The sequence below is a fragment of the Schistocerca nitens genome, chromosome 3, assembly GCF_023898315.1.
Source record: "Schistocerca nitens isolate TAMUIC-IGC-003100 chromosome 3, iqSchNite1.1, whole genome shotgun sequence".
Lineage (NCBI taxonomy): Eukaryota > Metazoa > Arthropoda > Insecta > Orthoptera > Acrididae > Schistocerca > Schistocerca nitens.
Window position 1 is genome coordinate 830,021,634 of NC_064616.1, and position 18,698 is coordinate 830,040,331.

At 36.8% G+C, this 18,698-nt stretch overlaps 1 protein-coding gene across 2 annotated transcripts in view; it reads right to left on the reverse strand.

Annotated features, from left to right (window-relative positions):
* Positions 1-847: 847 nt before the first annotated feature.
* Positions 848-18,698, reverse strand: part of LOC126248852 (ER membrane protein complex subunit 7 homolog) — a 51,953-nt gene continuing 34,102 nt past the window's right edge. For both annotated transcript variants that reach the window (XM_049950282.1, XM_049950281.1), the window contains exons 3-4: positions 4,787-4,861; positions 848-4,298 (exon numbers count right to left, since the gene is read on the reverse strand). In XM_049950282.1, the coding sequence (XP_049806239.1) occupies positions 4,170-4,298; positions 4,787-4,861 (204 nt within the window). In that variant the 3' untranslated portion in view covers positions 848-4,169. The remainder of the gene's footprint in view (positions 4,299-4,786; positions 4,862-18,698) is intronic.

Consider the following 18,698-nt stretch of genomic DNA (forward strand, 5'->3'; position numbering starts at 1 on the left):
TATAATAAAATCACTAGTGCAAGCAACATTTTTCTCAGAAAGTACAATAATTTCTCATTACAATAATTTCTTGACTGAAAAAATAATTCGGTCACATTCTGTGGAAACATCTTATCTTGTCTACAAAGATACTACGCACACAGCCAACTGCTATAGCACCAGACCTTTAGAAACAATTACAGTATTGTTAGGTCTAATAACAGATAAAAAATTATCTTCTGAACATGAAAAATCTTTGCAAAACCAATGAGAAATTGCCAAAAACCAGGCTAATCAGCTGATGTTTTGGCAGGAATATAACCTATGCAAGTGCTATTAGTTTCTGGATATCAATGACACACAACCATTTTCACCAGTAATAATTCAATGCGGTACAATGCTGGTAAGAGTACACTGTTAACAATTACCAAAGTTTTGAAGGAAATGTGTTGATTGTGTTAATAGGATGTTAAACTTATGTGGGCAGAAAAGAACAAATATATATTGTTACATGATTTCCTTTTTTATTCTTGTTCAATAAATGTAACAAACTACTCAGACCATTGTAACAGTGTAAAAGTCATATTGCTTTTTGTTGGTGTTCAGTAGCACATCAGTCAAAGGCATGAATACTCTATTGTGTATGGCTATGACAATGCTAGATGTGTAAATAAAAAAATAAAATAACTTACTGGATCAAGAGTGAACACATTACCACTGGGTGAAACACACTGAGTCCCTTACATGTGTTGTTAAGTGTAAAAAAAAAAAAACAACTGGCAATGTACTGCCTCCACCAAATCAGGTTTGACCCTATTGTAAACAATACGAGTCCTGTTATAACTTTCAGTCCAGCAAAACAAAACTGTTCATATAACTTTTATTCCGCAAACTTACAAGCACAAATTTGTGGATACTTAAAAAAATTCTGCAACAGTGGCACTGCTGGTGACAATTTGTGCGGTAACTGTTACTATAAACAAAAGGAGTGACCGAGTGAAGGTCTTTGTCCTGAAGTTTAACCTTGTGTGTGTGTGTGTGTGTGTGTGTGTGTGTGTGTGTGTGTGTGTGTGTGTGTGTGTACGCGCATGCAGTGGCAAACGCACGTGCATGTACACATTTACATTTTTTTAAGGGGTGGTGGCACAAAGAGAATAGAGGGTTAGGTTGGGTCAGAGTCAAATTAAAAGGGATTGCTTTGAAAAAATTATGGCTCTCAATTAATGGGGAATATGGTCTAAGGTAACAGTGTATTGACCCGCACTCATTGTTTTTGAGAATTTGTTTTTACAGACAGTATCCAAGAAGAAGCATTTTAATACAAACACAAAATTAGGAAGTATGGTATTGAAACAAAGATCGTCTGAAAGTTTCCTCTTCATGCCTCACAATTCTCAAGAAAATGCAATTCTCAAAACTATTTACCCAGTGTAGCAATACATAATTCCTACATACTGCCCTTTTATTTCACAGGCCACAATTTACAATCAAAATTCACACACTATCACTGCACTAAAGAGAATATGATATGCATATAACAAAATTGTTTTTATATTAGGAGTACAATAGATTCTACTACTATCAAAATACAATGATTGTAAGATAATGAAATTTTGATGTTTCAATTAGTTGTACCCAAAACGAAATGGTCCTCTGGCTTCCCCCCCTCAGTAATCATATTTGTAAAGAATTATTTTGGATTTCATTATTAAAATGTACAATATATAGATCATAAACAAGGAGATGAAATAAGGCACACGTTTGCGTACTATGCAGTACCAGCTGCATATGATGTACTGCATTCACATCTGTTTCTCAAGAATGGTCAACTGTAGTAACAGGAATAGCTAAATGTTTGGGTTTTCCTTGCAGAAGCGTGACTTTGCTAAAACTTAAGACTTCTGCATAGAAAAATTTGTCCACAGCACTCACACGAACACGAAATTTTTTTAGGCATATCTGCTGAAAATTAAATCACTCGCAACATTTTCCATAAGTATAGAATGACTAGGACACACATTCATGTATTCCAGCTATAAATTTTCACTTAATATTTACAAATAAACATCAGCTGACTAACAGACAATAAAATTACTTTTAGTAGACTCAAGTATTAATAACAAATACTCCTAACAATGGCAATGTCTTTTCTCAGACTTCTTACTCAACATATTGTTTCTTTTACAGTCTAATGTTTTCCATTACGAATGTAATTGTCTTATTGTATCAAGAAAAATCTCATCAGAAAATGAAATGACGTATGCATAAAAAACATATAAAAAACACTAAGATAGTTTGCAGAAAGCAGGGAAGCTGTATTACAAATGAGAGATGCAAGCACAGCCAGAGTGAGACCAAAGATAATGTTAATTCATTAACTGCAAGGTGAGACATTACAGGAAAGTCACTTACAGCACGAATAAAATAAGTTTGCAATTGAGAGATTGCTGTGGTTGTGGGTGAGGTGTGTGTGTGTGTGTGTGTGTGTGTGTGTGTGTGTGTGTGTGATTTGGGGGAGGGGGGGGGGGGGGGGGAGTTCTGCTAGCCTGCAAGCATGCACACTTGACAAGACTCTGCAAGTACCTACAAAACAGGCAACACAGCAAATACACTGTGTTCTATAATTGGGTGGCAGCTGGCCCCAATACTTGACATCTATAGCAATGTTACTTTAATCTAAGTATAGTGACCCGTGAAGTCTAATTAAATCAGACAATCTAGAGGAGAATTAGATTAGGAACAGACACATGGGATGTGGTACATGAGTTTTGATATTTGGACAGAAAAATTACTGCCAATGGCCAAAGTAAAGATAATATAAAATGCAGGCTGGCAATAGCAAGAAAAGTGTTTCTCAAAAAGAAAGGCTGTTTAACGTCAAATACAAATTTAAATGTTATGTTGTCTTTTCTGAAGGGATCTATCTGAATTATAGCCTTGTATGGAAGCGAAACACAGACAAACAATACAAACAGGAAGAAAATAGAAGCTTATGAAATATGGTGCTGCAGAAGAATCCTGATGATTAGATGGGAGGAGAAGGTAACTAATGAAAAGGTACTGAGCCAAATTGGAGAATAAAGAAATGTACGGCCCAACTGGACTAAAAGAAGGGAACGGTTGGTAGAACTCATTCTGAGGCATTAAGGAACAGTCAGTCTGATAATAAAGGGAAGTGTGATGGTACAAATTTTAGAGGGAAAACAAGAATTGGGCAGAGTTCAAATGGATGTAAGTTGGAATAGTTATTACAGAGATGAATAGGCTTACATAGAATAGAAAAGCTGCATCAAAACAGTCTTCAGACTGAAGAAAATAACATCAACTATTACTACAACTACTGTGATCCATTCCACTGCATGTGGAAATACAGAACATAATAATGAATTTTTTATATAAACTAAAACAATGCTACTGTGGTAGCATAGATAAGCAGACAATAGATAAAACAAAAAGTTTCAGAGCATAACTAAGAGGTTAGAGCATAACTAAGAGAAGTTGTCTTCAGTTTTACCACAATAAGTGATATATCAGAGAAAAACTTTCTAACAGTAATAATTCACACAAAGTCAATAACAACCTTGTGCAAAAAGTTATTACCCGATTCCAATGCATGAATGTATCAAAATACTGCCAGCAAGAAGGAAACAAGAGGATTACTTTCCCACACCAGTATATTAGGTTTTTCTTTTTTTTAGTCTTAAAGCAACAACCATTCATGATTCTTACAGAGCATCCTTTGGGCTGAAAAATAAATTCCAAACGGATCTTGTTCCCATATGTAACATCTGTCATGTCTCTCAAAAGCACAAACACAAGCATATGACCACACACACACACACACACACACACACACACACACACACACACACACACAAAGCAATTCTGAGATATTCGTTTTCAGATCACCTTTCATGCATTAACCCTTTAGAGCACATTTTGTAAAATAAAAACTAAATCTTTAACAAACTGATGTTCGAGCCATGATCTATAAACAATTGTGAAAAATTTTCAGTAGTTTGCCAAATACTAATCACTAATAGATTTCCAACTGTGATTAAATCAGTTCACTGTGATGCTGTACTCCAAGATATAAATATCAAATAAAAACATGTAAAGCATGATAGAGTCTTAAATTCTTTATGAAAATGAAAATTTCACATTCCATTTTTATACATCATCTTCTTCTGTTACTGTCTCTTTTTGCTTGGTTTGACTGCTCTGGATTTCTGTTTTTCTCCACCAGCAAAAAATGAAGTCAGTACTTCTGACATTTCTGGCATATCATACTTAGTTAAATTATTGATCTGCTCCATCTCCTGTTACGAAAATATCAGCATATAATTAATATACTACAGAATAAGTGGTAAGAGTAACTAAAGGATGAAAAGAAATTTGGATGAACAATCAAGAGTACATATGCTGAATCTTGGAATGAAATCGATTTCACATATGCACTGATGATACACTGATGCACAACAACTAACACTTCCCTTAACAACGCATTTATTTATTACGAATTACAACCAAATGTTAAGGGATTATCGTACACCTGGCATGTGAAGACAACACAGAAAACGGCAGGAGTAGGGTAATTACGGCGTATGTAATAAATGAACTACATAAATGATGGTAAAAGCTACTGTTATTAATGATTAATGAGGCAACTTGATGTGCTGTGAATGACACACACTTAAAGACCTCTTCTATTAACAAAAATTGCAAAACTGTTATCACTGAATGTAATGTATCTCATTAGCTACTGGAAAAATAAAACAAATTAAAGTATTTAAATTGACAATATTACCTTTCTTGTTTCTGGATCATTCATCATTTTTGGGAGTACCATGATAAGTAACAACGGTAGTACCATCATAAGTACCTGAAATTAGTAAAGTGTGTATTTTAAACTTACCACATTACAGAAAATATTAGAAATTAAAAAGATTATGAACCAAAGAAATTAATGAAGACCTATACAGTAAAGAAGGAAAATAGACAATTAAAAGAGTGATAGAACTTTCTCAAAACTTTTGGAGTGACACACACAGGCCAACGATGACAATAACAGGAAAACCTGTCTGATTTTGGGATGGGATTCGTGGCAGAATTGAAGCAAGGGTATTTATTTTACCTGGAGTAATTTACAATTACTTCAAATCACAAGAACACTGAATCGGCATCTCCAAATGAACCGATATTTAGTACTATAGAAGGATGGTTCACATCCCAATGTCGTACGCTGTGTGTTTAAATACTGAACACCCATGTATAATGAATGCATAGATCCCACAAGAAGAGAAGAACCAAGAAAAATAGAATGGTCAACCACCAGTCTCTGAATAATCTGGCAACAGGGAATGTATAAACAATGAGTGTATGAAAACACAATTCATACAGCCTCTACATAAGTAAATTGTAATCTAGCATTAAATTAAAAAATCACCCAATTTTCTAGCTATGGATATATTATATTCCTTGAAATTGTACTTCAAACACTGCTTTATATATGTCTTAATCTCCCTAAAGAAGTCAATGGTGATTCTGGTACAAACAGCAGTTTTAGCACACTTCTAATTCATTTTTATTGAGTCACACAAGCACATCCCTTCTCACTTTGTAACCCTAGTAAAACCAAACATGGCTTTCAGCACACACATTCGGCTCCCTGTGCTCACTTTTCTGGCGTAAGCTATTGTAAACAATGATGGTGCACTTTCTGCATAACCTTACAAGAATTTTCCTTCCTTTTCACGTAAATCTTGCAAAAGCACATATTGTTTAATAATAATAATAATAATAATAATAATAATAATAATAATAACAATCTCATCATGTACTGCACCTATTAGAGGAAAGTCCTGTCTACAATCATTACCAAATTGAACAAATTGTAGCATAGCCACGTACACCATCTGTATAAGATCTTGCTTAGTTTCATATTTGCAATCAGTAATAGCTTCACCACGACAGAGGGTCTGGTGTGAACCAGCTGCAGCTTAAGCCACCACCATCCAAGCAACGAAATATTACTAGCATTATAATAAATTAAATTTGACCTCGACCATACACCAAATGGAATAAAACTTTCTGTTATGTCAATAGCTAACAACAGTGTTAATTCCAGTGTTGTGTCTACAGTACTTTTAGAGAGACACAAAATGCAGAATTTGGGACTTCCATGAGAAATTAACACCCTGTCAAGTCCATATGTATCAGTTAAAAGCAAATGATGTTTAATGACTTATCAAGCCATCCAATAACATAAAAATCACATAATTACAAAAACAAATTAATTTTACATAATTTTATATTCTAATTACATCATGATTTATGTTAAGTATTGCCAATTTGATTTGTTTTATTGCTTGAGCAGAAAGGAAGAAGTAAGTGTGATATGTGTATGACATGAAACTCTTTCCAATTGTAACTGAACATATACAAGTGTGGGAACCTGAATGTGACACACTGATTGTTATCAGGGGGCGAATTGTATGTAGGGGGCGACGTGAATTGTGAAGCAGCCACTTTAAGGTGCTATGGAATAATAATACCTCCTATAGTTCTCCAGACAATTGATGAAAAAGTTAATCTGATATGTTTTTTGTGGTGCTTATTATTCAATAATTCTGTCTAAAGTAACTTCAGTATGGGATTGGTTCAAGGCAGAGAACATGGGGATTCCATGGATCTTAATATATAAAACTGATTGGCTAAATTCCAACTGAGCCAATCAAAGCAAGACAGTCCATTAGGGCTAGGAGCGAAGTTTGGTGTATGGGTCTGGAGGAGTCAGTGCCCAACTCTCATGATGGTCAGACACGTTTGCACTGAGCTGGGTAAAAATGTTTAATTTGAGTAAATATTGGATTTAAATGATTGTGGAGTATCAGGAAGTGTTACTTAATGAACTACAATGATGATTGCATGAATTTTGTATCTTTTATGTATAAACTCTCCAGGTTGTGCAGTTGTAACTGAGAACTTTTAGTTCAAAGTAAATATTCACAAAGTATTGTGTGAGCAGTCGAACTATGTATTTTTGGTATCAAATCAGGGTTGAGATCTTCAACTGGCTACTAAGAGTGGCTGTGGTGGACGTGTGAAAGTCGAATTGGAAACTGTAACAACTGTGGCTCGGTAAATTAAAACTGTACAAATTGTGACAATACACTGGAGTTTTCATTCTACAGCTCTCTCATTTTGTCGTTAGCGACCCTTGGAACTTAATTTTTGCTCCTTGTCAACACATTTAGAGTGGCTAGTTCCTATTACAGCTTTTCTAGCTGAGAAACATTATACATCATGTCAGGCCAGATGTGTTACAGGAGGTCAGCTAAAGATGGCTGGAGCATTCTTGTATACACACAATGAACTGTGCCACCACAAAATGCTTCAAAAGCAGTTTCAATGGACACTTCCTTCTCACTGATCTGATATCTTGTTGGTAAAAAGTTTGTGCAAGGCCCAGAAATCATCCTACTATTCTCATGATAGACTTCTTCAAATATTTTCAGTTATGAATATCATTCAGTCTTGCTTCAACTGTGACTGAAACATATGAAGACCTACATAAAGCTTCGATAAAATTATTGGTGGCAAGTTGTCTGCCTCCCAAGTTTTGCCACTTACATCTTTCTTTATGTTGATTTTTGTAAAGCTAAAATTTCTTCAAAATCTGTAAAACATAGAAGTGGATCAGTTCTTTTACCCCTCTTGCATAAAGGAGTCACCTGCGCTTTTTCGCAGTTTCTTGGGGCATTGCACTGGTCAAGAGATTCATGATAACTTCAAGCAAAGTAAGGGGCCAATCCCATAGAATACTCTTTGTAAATCCTAGCTGGGATTCCATCAGGGCCTGGCGACTTACTTGCTTCACACTCTTTCAGTTTATTCTATATGCCACAGATGCCTGCTGCTATGTTCTCAGTACAGGAATCTGTGCAATGATCATACAACGTACAATCCTCCTGCATGAACAATTTCTTTAATGTGAAATTTAATACTTCAGCTTTCCTTTTGCTATCTTCCACTGCCACATCAGATTGGTCAATGAGTGTCTGGGTAGAAGCCTCCAACCTGCTTAGCAATTTTACATAAGACCAGAATTTTCTTGGGTTGTCAACTAGATCCTTTGCTAAGGTATGACAGTGGTAGTTGTTTCATGCTTCATGCATTGATGTTTTCAGAGACACACGAATTTCAAAATTAATTTTTTCCTGTTATCATTTGCGCATTCTCTTTTAAGCTGATAGTGTAACAGTACAAGAAGATTAAAACAACTGGACTAAAAAATAACATAATATTGGCACCCTTAATATATTAACCCTGCTCTTTCTAGAAAAAATACTCCCCAGCCCTCTTGGCCAATTTATTATAAGGGTGGTTTGAAAAGTTCTCTGAACGGAATAGAAAAAAAGTACTTACATCACTGAAACTTTTTGTTATTTTTCAATTTAGTCTCCTTGTAGATTAATGCACTTGCTCCAACTATGTTCCAGTTCCTTGATCCCATCTCGAAAATGAGTTTTCTCCAGGCCTGCAAGATAGTTATCAACTCCGGATATCAATTCTTCGTTTGAAGTGAATCTTCATCCACCAAAAAAATTTTTAGTTTTGAGAAGAGATGGAAGTCTGACGGAGCCATATCAGGTGAATAAGGTGGGTGTGGCAACAATTCCAACCTCAGTTTGTGTAATTTTGCCATGGCGACAGCATGTGTGTAGGCGCATTGTCTTGATGGAAGATGACTTTCTTCCTTGCTAAACCTGCCTTTTTTCACGTGTCTTTTGTTGCAATTTGTCCAGGAGGTTTAACACGGTATTCTCCAGTATTGTTTGCCCAGTGGTGAGATAATCTACAAACATAATTCCCTTCCCATCCTAGAACACTGATGCCATGACCTTTCACACTGAAGGAATTGTCTTTGCTTTCTTTGGTGACGGAGAATCAGCATGTTTCCACCGTTTTGACTGTTGTTTTGTCTCTGGGTATAGTAGTGCACCCAAGTTTCTTCTATGGTCAAAAAACAGAACAAAAAAATCTTGTTCGTTTCTCCTAAAACGGGCCAAATATTGTTCCGATATGTCCATTCTCATGCGTTTTTGATCCAGCAGCAGGAGTCACAGCACCCATAGTGCAGATAATTTTTTCATTTCCAATTTTGCAGTTAAAATGTGATATACCCTTTCAGATGATATCTGGCAAGTGCAAGCAATTTCATGCACTTTCAATCAGCAATCCTCCATGACCATTTTGTGCACTTTTGCAATGATTTCTGGAGTAATAACACATCTTGGCCGACCACTGTGTGGAGCATCACCTAAGTTCTCCTGACCACATTTAAATTCATTTTTCCACTTGGAAAGTTGAATATGAAAGCGCAGAGCCCCCAGTGTATTCCGGAAATTGGCATTAATGTCCTTTGCTTTCATACCTTTATTTATGAAGTACTTAATCATGGCTCGGACCTCTATTTTTTCCATCTCCGCAAATCACTATGTGGGAACAATAGAGCCACATCACCATCACAGCTCTCTTCCAAGAGCACTGACATGGCACGTGTTTATAGGCAATAGTCCAATGAATATCATGTGAACAACTCGTTGGGCTAAAGCTGATCTCTTGTAGGGATTCCGAGAACTTTTCAAACCACTCTTGTAACTTTTAGTAAACATTGTCACTATAAATACATCTTGATCACTAATCCCTGTCTCTATACTGACACCACTGATAAGCTGAGGCCTGTTTGTCACTACAAGGTCTAAAATATTTCCGCTGCATGTGGGCTGTTGAACTAGCTGCTCAAGACAGTTTTCAGAGACCTGTGTTCAAAAGTACTTTGCAAGACTGCCTGTCCATAACTCCGGTACTGAATCCATAGATGTCCCAGTCTGTACTCGGTAGGTTAAAGTTGCCTCCAACTAGTATTGCATAATCTGGGCATTCCTGTGTTACTAAGTGTACACTTACTTTGAATGATGCTCAAACTGTAACAGTGTAATCTGGCAGCTGTTAAAAACATCCAACAAATAACTTCATTTTACCTAGAGCTGTCATATGCATCCAGGTAACTTCACAGTCAAACTCAAATTTTACCTTGATAGAGAGAATATTTTTGTTGATTGCAATGAACACTCCACGCCCTACAGCATCTAATCTGTCTTACTCATATATGTTCCACGACTCGCTAAATATTTTGGAGCTTTCTACTTCAGGTTTCAGCTAGCTCTTGGCCCTGAGAATAACAGGCTGTGTACCAAACCTCATGGAGGGCAATAAATTCGGAAACTCTAACGGATACTGCGACAATTTACTTATAAAATATCACCAGTCAAAGTGTCTTTAGTCTGTACCTGGTCTGATTTTGCTATCTGTGTGTCAACTGCAGAGAGTTTATCAGAGTACCTTAAGCTACCACCTAGCATAAAAAACCTCATTTACCCTCCACGAGTAATCTGCTATCCTAGTTGCAATTTCCTTTGTGTAATGCGCTCCTGGCCTATCAACTGACATGCTAGTAGTCTCCATCTGATAATGTAGATCCAGAAATACACAGCCAAGACCATCACAGAGTCGATGAAGTCTTTGCCCAAGACCCTCCACTCAGCTCCAAACCAAAGGACCCCAATCAACTGCGAGCTCTGACTGCACCGCAGGGCACAAGGCCAGCAGCCTTCGCTACTTCTGCCAGCCACCTGTATGAACCGAGAAAGGCCTCAGAACCCAAGCGACAGGCATCATTGGTGCCGATGTGAGCCACAACTTTCAGACAATTGCACCTTGCATTCTCGATAGCAGAGACAAGGCCACCTCCACAGCTCTGACGAGGCCGCCCATCAGACAGGCTGAGTGCACATTGGCTTTCTTTCTGTCTCTGAGCAGTATTTCCCTAAGAGGTTCCATAACTTGTCTAACATTGGAGCTCCCAATGACAAGCAAATCTGTCCCCCCCCCCCCCCCCCCCCCCCCCACGTGCCTGCTCAGGCCCTGCTGAAGAAGCAGCCACCTGTACACTAATCAGGTGAGTAAGCAAGGCCAGATAGCCAGCCTTCACATTGGTCCTCTGCCTTGGGGTATGTGAATGCGTTACTACCTGCCACTCATCCTGTAATGAGGTCAGATGACCCATTTGGGTTCCACTGGAATATGCATTGGCAGCAGAGCTTCAGAGTGAAACACGTGACAATTGATGTATCCCATGCAATGGGACAAATGTTCCGCCACCACGACACTCTGAGGCAGTGGTCTGAAGACAGCTGACCATACCCAAAAGCACATTCAGCAGCTTACAAACTGGCCAGGTGCTGCTGTGTCCGCACACAGCACGCACAGAACCTATCCATCCCAGCATACTAAGAAAACAGAGGAAGAACTAAATACATAACCTGCTGCTCTGCAGGTGTTTAATAGGTGACAGTCAAAAAGAATTCTTCCTGGTTCTTCAAAACAAACAAGTGAGTAATAACTGCACTAAAGACTGTCTGAATTTACACTTTTAAGTTACAAAATGAGATATTACACCTCTTAAGTAGAAAAAGACACAGCTTATTTAAGAGTTAAACTACTAAGAAAGCACAGAAATAACTAAATACCTAGCTTGCTGCCCTACAAGTGTGTGGCAGGTGACAGTTGTAAACTCTCTCATACTCACATATTAATTGAACCTACTGGTAACAAATTGTGGTAGACCAAGATTAATTGTAATTAGGCCAACTGAATCTTATGATACCATATGTGAAGAACATGATTCAATCTGTGTTATAAATTATGTGAAAGAATTTTTTTTGTAAGACTGTGATACCCTGGAGTGTTTTTGAGCTATAAATTTTCCATATTTATTTATTAACTTAAAAAAAATCATTTTTGTGAGATATAATGTGAAACATCGCAACTTGAATAGATAGTAATCCTACTGATTTCACTTTAAAAGTGAATGGAAACATTATTTTGAGGGAAATTTGTATCTGTGGGGATGTAATGTGCCTTCATTTCAGTCATAAACAAATGCCACATATACTCACCAAATCTCCAAAATTTTATTTAAGTTGTACCAAACCATAATTTATTATCTCTCAGATAAACAGCCATCATTTTATCATGAAAATACAGTTAACTCCACTAGAAACAAACTCACTTGATACAAAAATCACAACATTTTCAAATGTAAACAAAATTTTACACAGAGAATATTTTGGAAGTTTCAGTTTTTAATTCAGGAGAATTTCATATATCTTTTATAACTATTTTGATTCTTGGATTTTTCTAATCACGAAGCTGTACTACTTTACCTAAATTTTCACTGTTATTAATACTGCATGTTACCATCATAATGAATCTGAAAAATTTCCAGAACATTCTGGTGCGAAATTTTGAGTTAAAAATGTGTCTCCAAATGTGAACCAAACAAGCTGTTTCATATTTGTACTGAGACACATTATGGTTCACACGCATCTGCAAGTAGTTCATAGTACGTCTTTTGTCCACCAAAAATGCTCCTTTGCTACAAATACAAACACTGTTGTCAAAGAGTTTTATGGTGTGAACTTCCTGTACTGCTGAGTGAAAACGTGAATTTTCTTTTAATGTGACAATTTGTTGGGAAAATTCTTCAATTGCTCAAGTAAATGTGGAGTAGTGCAGACAACAATTAATGACAGATGAGGCATAAAAATCAAATACTGAATAAACAACAAAACAGTGTTTCTTCTTGCAATAAAGACCCAAGTGACCTGTTAAACAGCCTAATCAATGAGAACCATGATTCAAGGAAGACCAGCCAACGATGAGTATTTTGATCCACCTGACAATAAATACACTTCATTAGCAATATATCGGCTAGAAGTGTGTATCTAAATTCTGAACATTATTTGAACTTGTATATTTCAAAAGAGATTGATCAATTTTATGGTGAATGGGTACAGAGGGTAGTTTTAAGTGTTTGGCTCATCTGGATGTTATTTCTCTGATGAGTTTCAAAATCTAGCAGCATACCTCAGAGTTCCTTTGACAAACTCCTTTAATTCGACATGGTTAGGATTCCAAAACACTCAAGCAGTACTCTGGGAAGGGTCACTCTTGTCTTCTGTACACAGTCTCGTTTATTAATGAGCTACACTTCCCTAGAATTCTCCCAATGAACCAAAGTCAACTATTCGACTTCCCTATTACGAACCTTAGGTGCATTTTCCATCTCATGTTACTTTGCAGCATTACGCCTACAAATTTAATCGATGCGACTGTGTAAAGCAGCACATGAATAACATTGTACTAGAACATTACATATTTATTTTCCTACTCATCTGCATTTTTGGCCTTTAGAATAAGCTGCCCTTCGATGCACGAAACAAATTTCATCTAAGGCATCCATATCATCCTACAGTCACTCATCGATGACACTTTCCTGTACGTCATAGCATCTTCTGCAAACAGCTGCAGATTGCTGTTCACCCTATCTGTATTGCTGTTCACCCTATCTGTCAGAGCATTTACGCATACAGAGAACGAGTATTCCTGTAACACTTCCAAGGATCACTCCTGGTGATATCATTGTCTCAGATGATTGCACCAATAGCTCTACTGCAATCCTTCCCTTGTTCCAAGAAAGTACTCAGAATAGTTTCACTACAGCAGCAAGGATACTGTCATGCCACCAAAAAATCATCTTAATAAGTCCCACTAGTATATCTCTAGAATGGATATTCAGTTGCAGCAACATGTTACAGAGAATACTGTTAGGGTGAGATCTGAGTTCTCCAGCTGACACAAGACAGGCACTAATTTCTACATGGAGAAGTGGCAGTTGTCTGTGTTAAGCAACTCTAAGCCCAGTCTTCTCACCTATCCAGTCTCCTAATGGTGTCGGAATATGGAATACTACCTGACACGAGATGATACAGTGTCAAATATTCTGTCATCATCTACATAATAATGGATGTTGGAATTGCTGGTCATTACTTACCTTCAGGAAGTGAAGTGTATAGTACTGCCAATACACAAACATAAAAGGCTCATACCCCTGTTGCCGGAACGGAACAGTCAATAGGTATCAGAAAGTATTATCATGACCTCTTCTTACTTTCTTTAATCACTCAACAAGTCTATGCCTGCAGCTGACCATAAGGTTGCTAGTTTGTATCACCTAATATGGACCAGAAGTGATATTCATCTATCCTCACTGCCCGAGTGACATTTTTCATTTCACAACACAGCAGGTTGCTTATTATGTTCTGCTAAGTGTTTTCGAATTGATGTGTATGCAGCTTGGGAGATCCAGCCAGTTGTACAACATCCAAACTGCTTTGTTAAGCATCCATAATCACGCCATGTAAATAGACTGCTATCTGAGATGTGCAGTCAACAAATAAGTGGTCATTTGGATGGAGATTGGTACCAACTACCAATTGGACTGTGTCTATAAGGACACAGAGCAAAAGAAAAAACTGATGGCAGAGAATGATACAGCTAATAAGTTCAAGCACATCAATTCTTTTCTGTTCAAAATACATATATCCTCTGGGTCCCTTAGGACTTAGTCTTCCTTAGGCAATAGAAGTCCTATAATTAACTCTCTGCAGGCCCCTATTAAGAGAGCTGAAATGGTTGGAGGGGCACCAAACACACATAATTGGAACACTTTCACTGAACGTGACACAAGCAACAGTATGAGCCCACTTAGCTTACCCTTATAAACATAACCAAAACAGACATGCTTCGCACAACTGATGCCTACATACATGCAAGTACACCCACAAGTATATTATTCATACTAGTTTTGTATCTGTGTTTATACAAGCAACCGATGAAGTCTTGGAACATTTTTCACTTTCTATTTATTTTTCCTTAGTTGTTTGCGATACATACTCTTCGAAATGATGGGCTAAATAACCAACACTGGAACCTACTAAACACAAAAGGTGTGAAAAATTAATCTTCGATCAGTTACTGAGCATATTATAGAAGAATAATGTCTTTCGCAAAAATAAATGAAAGGAAAAGGAGAGGGTGCCGACAGTTATGAGTGTGTGAAAGTTGAACATACAGATGTATTTTGTGATGCAGCAAAATCAGAAATTATTCACAGTAATTGTGTTGAATTCAGTGATGATTTATAGCTCACACACTAACAGAAATAAAAACTGGGTACGTTATGGAACAAAGAAACAACATTCATTGTCTTCCATTTTCCAAACAAGAATGTTTACTTATTCATCCTACGGCAATAAATCAATATATTTCTTTATGTTACTTTTTACATATGATTTGCTTCAGCTTGTAGCTAACGAAACAATGCAAACAAAATATTTATCAGCAAAAATAACACGGATTGGACTAGAATTTTTCACTGGAAACGTCAAAGCATAACTGAAGTACTTGTATTGTTGAGCCTTTCAATACATATGAATAATGTAAAACTCATTTGATTAAAAGACTACTGGAAGAAATATTTTGAAAAATAGAGGAATCTGCATGAATATGAGCAAGGTGTTCATTACGTTTGTTAAGAATCCAGAGCTCAGAAACTATATGGTACAAGCTACAGTCTATCTTACATTATTTCAACAGCAAGATATATTCTTCAGGAAGAGATCTATCTTTACTATACCAATGACTGGCTGGTGAAGAAGACTGTAATTTAGGTGGTGTATATGAAACAAGGCATACCTGACCAAACAGCTGAGTGTGTTACTAGGTCCCTTCTGGGATTCTCAGAGGCAAGTCTACCTGGATTGAATCTGTCTTGCAGACTGACAATGAGGACTGGTGAGCCAGGAAACGTGGATGTAGTTTTTAGGCATCAGAAAGTATTATCATGACCTCCTCTTACTTTCTTTAATCAGTCAACAAGCCTATGCCTGCAGCTGACCATAAGGGTGCTTGTTTGCATCACCTAATATGAACTAATATGAACTCTCTCCTCAATGCCCGAGTGACATTTTTCATTTCACAACATAGCAGAGAGTTGAAATGGTTGGAGGGACATCCAGCTAGGTAACTACTGCGCTGGTATCTATGTCACACCTCAAACACACACTAAGCAAACATTTAGAAAACGTTCTCACATTTTAACACGACATTTACTATAGATGCAGACATGGTGTACACAGACTCCATCCTGGGGGTAGTGGTGGTGTCAGGAAGGGCATCCCTACACTAACTGCGTTGACATTGCCAAAACCCACATCATATTGCTAACCCTGAAGGGAAATGGAAGAAGATGAAATGATGAAGAAATTGACGAAGAAGAAGAAGAAGATATGAATATGAAACAAAGAGTGTAATAATGCTACCACGATGAACATGAATGATATAAATGAGTGCAAAAGAATGCATGATGAAATGGGGGAGATCATTCTGAAATTGTTGGAGGACAGCTGCATATTGGGCAACATGTTGTTGTTGTTTTCAGTTCCAAGACTGGTTTGATGCAGTTCTCCGTGCCACCTTACCCTGTGCAAGCCTCTTCATTTCCGAATAACTACTGCAACCTACATTCTTCTGAATCTTTTTAAGAACAGAAATCAGTCAGTCATCAGCTGCACAAATTTTTATTAAGTTAACTTCTCAACTACTTTCAGTAAATTAATTTGCCATCCTTAGAAGATCATACAATTACAGACTGTTGGTGCTAATCATATGTCTTATGGTTTTTTAATATTTTACTTATGATGCCAAGTTTTTTTGTCACCATATCTTCACATTTTTACATTACTTTTTAAACTGCTTGACAGTACTATATAACAAATTTTAACTAAGGGCTCCATCGTCCAGAGTTTGCTTGACAATTGCTTTCCAATGTAAGCTTAATTGTATGATCTTCCGAGGATGGCAAATTAATTTGCCAAAACCAGTCAAGAAATTAATTTAACAAAAATTTGTGCAGATGATGACCGATTAGTTCTATTCTTAAAACATGCTTCACAGCTGCTGATTGACAGTCATGAATAAAATTTTAAACCTTCTGAATCTGCTTACTGTATTCATCTCTTGGTATCCCCTCTATGATTTTTACTCCCTAAACTTGCCTCAAATACTAGACTGATGATCCCTTGATGTCTCAGAATGTATCGTATTAACTGATCCCTTGTTGTCGTCAAGTTGTGTCACAAAATTCTTGTCTCCTCGACTATATTCGGTACCTCTCATTAGTTCTGTGACCTACCCATCTAATCCTCAGCATTCTTCCATAGCACCACATTTCAAAAGCCTCTATATTCTTCTTGTTTAAACTGTTTATACTCCTTGTTTCACTTCCATACATGGCTATACTCCATAAAAATATTTCCAAAAAAAGACTTTCTAACACTTAAATCTATTTTCAGTGTTAGCAAATTTCTCTTCTTCAAAAATGCTTTCCTTGTCACTGACAGTCTACATTTTATATCCTCCATAATTTGGCCATTGTCAGTTATTTCAGTGCCCAACTAGCATAACTCACCTACTACTATTAGTATCTTGTTTCCTAATCTAATTCCCTCAACATCAACTGATTTAATTTGACTGTATTCCATTTATCCTCATTTTGTTTTTGCTGTGTCTAACAGAATTACAATGCCATCAGCAAACCTAAAATATTTTATTTCTTCTCCCTGAATTTTAGTTTCTACTCCAAATTTTATTTGGTCTCCTTTACTGCTTGCTCAATGTACACACTGAATAACATCAGGGATAGGCTACAGCCCTGTCTCACTCCCTTCTCAATAAGAGCTTCCCTTTCATGCCCCTTCATTCATGTAACTGCTGTCTAGTTTCTGTACAAGTTGTATATAGTCTTTTTCTCCCTATATTTCACCACTTCTACAAGATGAATTTCGAAGAAAGTACTCCAGTCAGCATCATCAACAATTTTTTCTAAGTCTACAGATCCTGTAAACATAGGTTTGCCTTTATTTGATCTCTCTTGTAAGTGAAGCATAAGGTCAGAAATGCCTTGCGTGTTCCAACAATACTCCGGAATCCAAGCTCATCTTCCTTGAGGTCGACTTCTAGTTTTTTTATTCTTCTGTAAGGAATTTGCATTAGTATTTTGGAACCATGATTTATTAAACTGAATAGTAATATTCACATCTGTTGGCATGTGATTTTTTTGGAATTGGAATTATTACATTCTTTTCAAAGGCTGAGGGTATTTTGCTTGTCTCAAATTTTGCACACCAGGCGGAATAGTTTAGTCACGAGTGGTTCTCCAAAGGCTATCAATAGTTCTGATGGAATGCTGTCTACTCCAGATGCCTTGTTTTTACTTAGGTCTTTCAGTGCTCTATCAAATTCTTTTTTCAGTATCATACCTCCCATCATATTTTTATGGTTAGTTATTACTTTAGTGTTGTGACATTTAAAACTCTTGAATCTGAAAAAGTGTTGTGCTGAGACACTACAGTTGAAGAGGAAGAATAGAATAGTAGAAGCTGTATTGGTAAAATTAAAAATATAAACACCTAGGAAGCAAATGCAGACAAGGAAAGACCTTTGACCAAAAAATGATTATCTCAGCACCGTGCCAGGCATTTCCGAGTAAGCTCGGAAACAAATTCAGAAGCACAAGAGAAAAACTATCAGACTATACTAAATATAAAATTCAACAAAATCTATTTCTCTCATAAAGTAATGTACATTTAATTGTAAACATTATGTCACCTGCAGCACAACATGCTAAGCACAAAGCAGAAGTAGGTTGACTGAAACAGTAAATTAAATGTCTGCATTCCAAGAGGGACATG